The sequence below is a fragment of the Austrofundulus limnaeus genome, unplaced genomic scaffold, assembly GCF_001266775.1.
Source record: "Austrofundulus limnaeus strain Quisiro unplaced genomic scaffold, Austrofundulus_limnaeus-1.0 Scaffold417, whole genome shotgun sequence".
NCBI classification, from domain to species: Eukaryota; Metazoa; Chordata; class Actinopteri; order Cyprinodontiformes; family Rivulidae; genus Austrofundulus; species Austrofundulus limnaeus.
Window position 1 is genome coordinate 248,315 of NW_013952819.1, and position 5,098 is coordinate 253,412.

A 5,098-nucleotide genomic window follows, 5' to 3' on the forward strand; every position below is an offset into this window, starting at 1 on the left:
CATTAGATTTTCTAACAATCTGAGCTGTACAAACTGTGGGTCAAACAGTGTCCAACTGTTTATTAAAAAGCCTATAATACTTATTTGTACATATCACAACAGCTGCAATTTTCTCAGCTTTAATTTAAGACATATTTTATAGAAATTGGATAAGAAATAAGGGCGCTACGAATATTTTTGTGACAGATAGATGCTCATCCCACAGTGGAACGATATAATTTTGTTGACATGACTCAGTGAATAGTAATGGCACCTACAGAGGCACGTCACTAGCAGGTTTTACCGTTTGTCGACATCTTAAACTTGGGCATCTAAAACCAAAAACTCTACACACATTGGTGAAAACCTTATCAGGAAATAACAAAAAAGTATTTATAAAACTTCTCAGGTCATTTGAACATTCAGTGTCCAGTTCAGTTGCTACTTTAAAGTGAAAAAAAAAAAACCCAACAATTGAAAATAAATGCATTAGTGTGTCCATCTGTCTAAATATGTAGAGCTGATTCTGATTAAAGTCCTAAACAAAGGCAGACCTACAGATTTATCTGTACTGACCCAGAGGGGAAATCCACGAGTCTCCAAGAGCCACACCAGCAAATCTGCACTTCACAGATCCTTGGGCTGCAGCCTGTGACAAAATACGATGTCAGGTTCAGTCACTTATTCAAACTACGGCCTTGCATAGATTAACAACTATAAATATATTTTAGGTTTGTTTCCTTTGCTCATGAGATTAAAACAACTAAATGCCTCACAAAAAAACTGTTCTAAGACTTCAAGAAATTCACAAACCTTTGTGAGCTCCATGGCGATAGCAGCTGCCATCTTGCCTCCATAAGACTCAGAGAAGATGTAAAAGGGGATGCTCTACAGAGGTCAAACCAGCACATCAAACATGTTACTGACACTCATGCTCCCCTGAGAAACCATGAAGTCACAGGGTTAGGGTTAGAGGTAATAAGGTTAGTGGTAGAGGAAATAAGGTTAGCAGTAGATGTAATAAGGTTAGCGATAGAGCTAATAAGGTTAGCAGTAGATGTAATAAGATTAGCAGTAGATGTAATAAGATTAGCGGTAGATGTAATAAGGTTAGCAGTAGATGTAATAAGATTAGCGGTAGATGTAATAAGGTTAGCAGTAGATTTAATAAGATTAGCAGTAGATGTAATAAAGTTAGCATTAGATGTAGTAAGGTTAGCAGTAGAGGTAATAAGGTTAGCAGTAGATGTAATAAGGTTAGCGATAGAGGTAATAAGGTTAGCAATAGAGGTATTAAGGTTAGCGGTAGATGTAATAAGGTTAGCAATAGAGGTATTAAGGTTAGCGGTAGATGTAATAAGGTTAGCAATAGAGGTAATAAGGTTAGCGGTAGATGTAATAAGGTTAGCAGTAGATGTAATAAGATTAGCGGAAGAGGTAATAAGGTTAGCATTAGATGTAATAAGGTTAGCATTAGATGTAATAAGGTTAGCAATAGAGGTAATAAGGTTAGCCGTAGATGTAATAAGGTTAGCTGTAGATGTAATAAGGTTAGCATTATATGTAATAAGATTAGCGGAAGAGGTAATAAGGTTAGCATTAGATGTAATAAGGTTAGTGACATGGAAAACAGCAACAAGCTAAACAAATGGTGTTGTGCAGAGATTTCTGTCAGCTAATGTAGCTTTATTTCACACCAGTAAGTTATTTTTGATAAAGAATTAAAAAATAAGATTCTAGTTTGAAACAATTCCCTTTTTTCCCACACTCTGATGATGATGTCACAGCTGCCAAGGTTTAGCACTGTGCCCTGAAGGCGTTCTGAGGCATCATCAGCTGAAAGGTGTCAGAAACCCCAAGACGCTCTTCTAGCTAAATGCCTATTCACATAAAATTAGAATATCAAGAAAAAAGTTAATTTATTTCAATAATTCTATTCAAAAAGTGAAAATTGTGTTTTATATTCATTCATTACACACAGACTGATATATTTCAAATGTTTTTAAATAATTTTGATGATTATAACTACTACTTCCACTTACAACTAATGAAAATCCCAAATTCAGTATCTCAAAAAATTATAATATTGTTAAAAGGTTCATTGCTAAAGACACCTGGTGCCACACTCTAATCAGCTAATTAACTCAAAACACCTGCAAAGGTTTTTACAACCTGGGATCTCATAACACCTGAGCCACATTGCTGCAGTAACCCAGGCAAAAAGGAGCCCCAGCTAAGTATTAAGTGCTCATGCTCATATTTTTCAGTTGGCCAACATTTCTATAAATCCTTTGTTTTTATTGGTCTTCAGTAATATTCTAATTTTCTGGGATACTGATTTAGGGATTTTCATTAGCTGTCAGTTTTAATAATCAAAATTAATAGAATTAAACATTAGAAATATATCAGTCTGTGTTATTGTACTACTGTTTATTGCTTGATGTGACAAGCCTAGCCTGAGCTACAGCAACTAAAGTTAAATAAAAGTTAGTTAAGATTTTAAGAGCTTGCTGTTGTCCTGCATATTTAATCCTAATCTTCACCATGACATGGTGTGAGGACAAACCTGGAACTCGGGCTTCGCTGTGAAGAAGTGTTGGAGCAGCACCAGCATGTCTGAGGCCACCGTGGACACATTGGTGGCAAATCTATCAGACTTTTCTGTGTAGCTGAAACCGGTTCCCACTGGGTTGTCTACAAACAACACACTAGCTGCCTGGACCTAAAGGACACATACACACACATTGTAAGTCATTTTATATTTCAGCGTCATGTCAAACATTGTTACAAAGAAAACATTGACATTTTGATAAACCCAGTTATCTGTTTTAAACTGAACTTTGGAAAATGAGGAATTTCTTGATGTCTTTTAAAGACAAGTCAATATTTGAACTTGAAGTCAGATGATTCGTATCCAAAGTCAACAGTTTTTCCCTCAACACTCACAGCTCCTTGGTTCCTTTAAATGTGATCATCTTACCCAGCTGTTCTTTCTGGGCTGCAGATCCCTGTCCAAGGGTCCGATCTCCTCAAAGTTTCCAAAGCCAGTCCCTGATCCTCCTGGTCCACCCTGAGTGCACAGAGACCAGCAGAGGTATGTTCTCAGAAACAAATGTCACATTTAATAAAGCAACAGCCACATACTGTTTGTGTGTCGGGAGACTAATGAATACAGAATCCTTAAAATCCAACACCCACCCTTATAGTCCTAAGTGCTCTTAAGGGGTGACCAGACTGTGAAAGTGTTATAAAAAATAATAATCAAACCAGTCACAGAAACACCCGAGCACACGGCCAGTTTCTTTAAATTATTTCAGGTGGTTTGTGAGCTATTTTGCTAAACAAATATTGTTGAAACCAACAGTTATTGCCAATGTTTTCAGTAAAAATATTTCAGAATGTGTAATGCTGCAGGTATGATTTGGGGATCACTCTCGGCTACCACCGCACCAAATTGTGGGTCAGAATCTATAAATCCGACACAATTATAACCAGGCTTGTGTCTGACAAGGTCATTGTCTGGAACAGAGATGAGCAAAAAAAAAAAAAAAAAACCATCATCACTGGCCCTGCAGCAGCAGGCAATAAATAGAAATCTGTATTTATAGAACAGATCTTTTATATATAATATAATAAAGTCTTATTCATCTAGTCACACCACTCTGACATTATCATCTATGGTACAAAGCAGGTTCCTCATAGGTTAAAAATAATTACCAGCATTTAAACACTTCAAACACGAACTAAGCTGCAAAAATTCCCACTTACTCAAAACATTCCTGGTAGGGTAAAATGTTTTTTTTTAGTTATTCAACAACCATTCCTTGTTAAACTATAATATCAAAGTAACAGAATTCTAGAATTCAGAAATCAAAATCTCAGAAGTCACTCTAGATCAGAGGAGCCCAAAGTGGGGCCTGTGGGCCAAATTTGGCTCGCTAAGCTATTTGATTTGGCCCACCAGCAGATGCCATAGTTACTAGGTAATATAACCTGTCATCTTATGTAGAAACATAGTATTTCCACTCGTTTCATCCATTGGCCCAATGATTATATAAAGGGCTGTAGTGCAGATAGTTTTCACTCATGGTGCTGACTTTATCTTTGACATATTAAGATTAAACATGAAATACAAATAACAATGAGAGAAATTTGAATTAGATTTAACCACACATGTAGATTTGTAACATTATAACGCCACAAAACAACATTTTATCAATTTATGAAATGTCCCATGAACATTTGCTGCTTGAGCTTATGGCAGACTTTCTCCAAGTGCACAGTCTAAGATCAAAGTGGGCCACCACACTGGCTGCTAGCCTTTAATACTGTGATAATAAAGCTCTTATAAATGTGTTTGTTTCTGTCTAATATTTTTTGTGATTCTAACAGTGAGTGGGCGGAGCCACAGGAGTAGAAGTCACGCGCTGAAAACGTTCCTACCTGCAGCCACATGACCAGAGGCAGATCTTTGTACTGAGCGGACGGACTGTCAGCATAATACAACCACCAGAACATGTGAGCCCCGGGTCTCACTTCCACATAGTCCCAGGCTTCACTGCCGGCCCGCCGGGGAGAGCAGAGCCCTGCAGAGACGTCACAGACACGGTCACATCAGGCAGTCATCCTTTCGGTTTCCCCGGTCACCGATGTAAAAAAAAGCTGAAGTGAAAACAAGAAACATAATCAAATATAAAGCCGTTCTAATTAAATTAAAAGATCTTACCTTGGCGGACAACAATGACGAGAAAGAAAGACAAATAGAAACACTCAGTAAGCGGAGACATTGTTAAAGCAGCCCGCTCGAAACCCGACTGAAACAGCAGCAGGTCACGTGACTCCGCCCCGGAGTCAGCTGACCCCGAGTCAGCGTTTCCTTAATGACATCCAGATGTTGATTTATTTCATACATGAACTAAACCGTAACTACATTGAAACTGTACATGATAAAATATGATTTCATTAAATGTTAGTAGGCCTGCTACTATCTATGGGGTGCCAAGTGTAAACTGGAAACAAAGAAACGAATCAGTGCATTTTTTTTTTCACATTTAGTGCATTTTCCTCATATTTAATGGTAAATGTTAAATATATATGTTAAATCTGTATCTAAATATTA

General features: G+C 37.4%; 1 protein-coding gene across 1 annotated transcript in view; it reads right to left on the reverse strand.

The window, feature by feature from the left end:
- scpep1 (serine carboxypeptidase 1) overlaps nucleotides 1-5,069 on the reverse strand; it is a 12,385-nt gene extending 7,316 nt beyond the window's left edge. The window contains exons 1-6 of the mRNA XM_014024291.1: nucleotides 4,706-5,069; nucleotides 4,423-4,565; nucleotides 2,960-3,049; nucleotides 2,546-2,701; nucleotides 793-867; nucleotides 556-628 (exon numbers count right to left, since the gene is read on the reverse strand). Of these exons, the coding sequence (XP_013879745.1) occupies nucleotides 556-628; nucleotides 793-867; nucleotides 2,546-2,701; nucleotides 2,960-3,049; nucleotides 4,423-4,565; nucleotides 4,706-4,766 (598 nt within the window). The 5' untranslated portion in view covers nucleotides 4,767-5,069. The remainder of the gene's footprint in view (nucleotides 1-555; nucleotides 629-792; nucleotides 868-2,545; nucleotides 2,702-2,959; nucleotides 3,050-4,422; nucleotides 4,566-4,705) is intronic.
- Nucleotides 5,070-5,098: the final 29 nt, after the last annotated feature.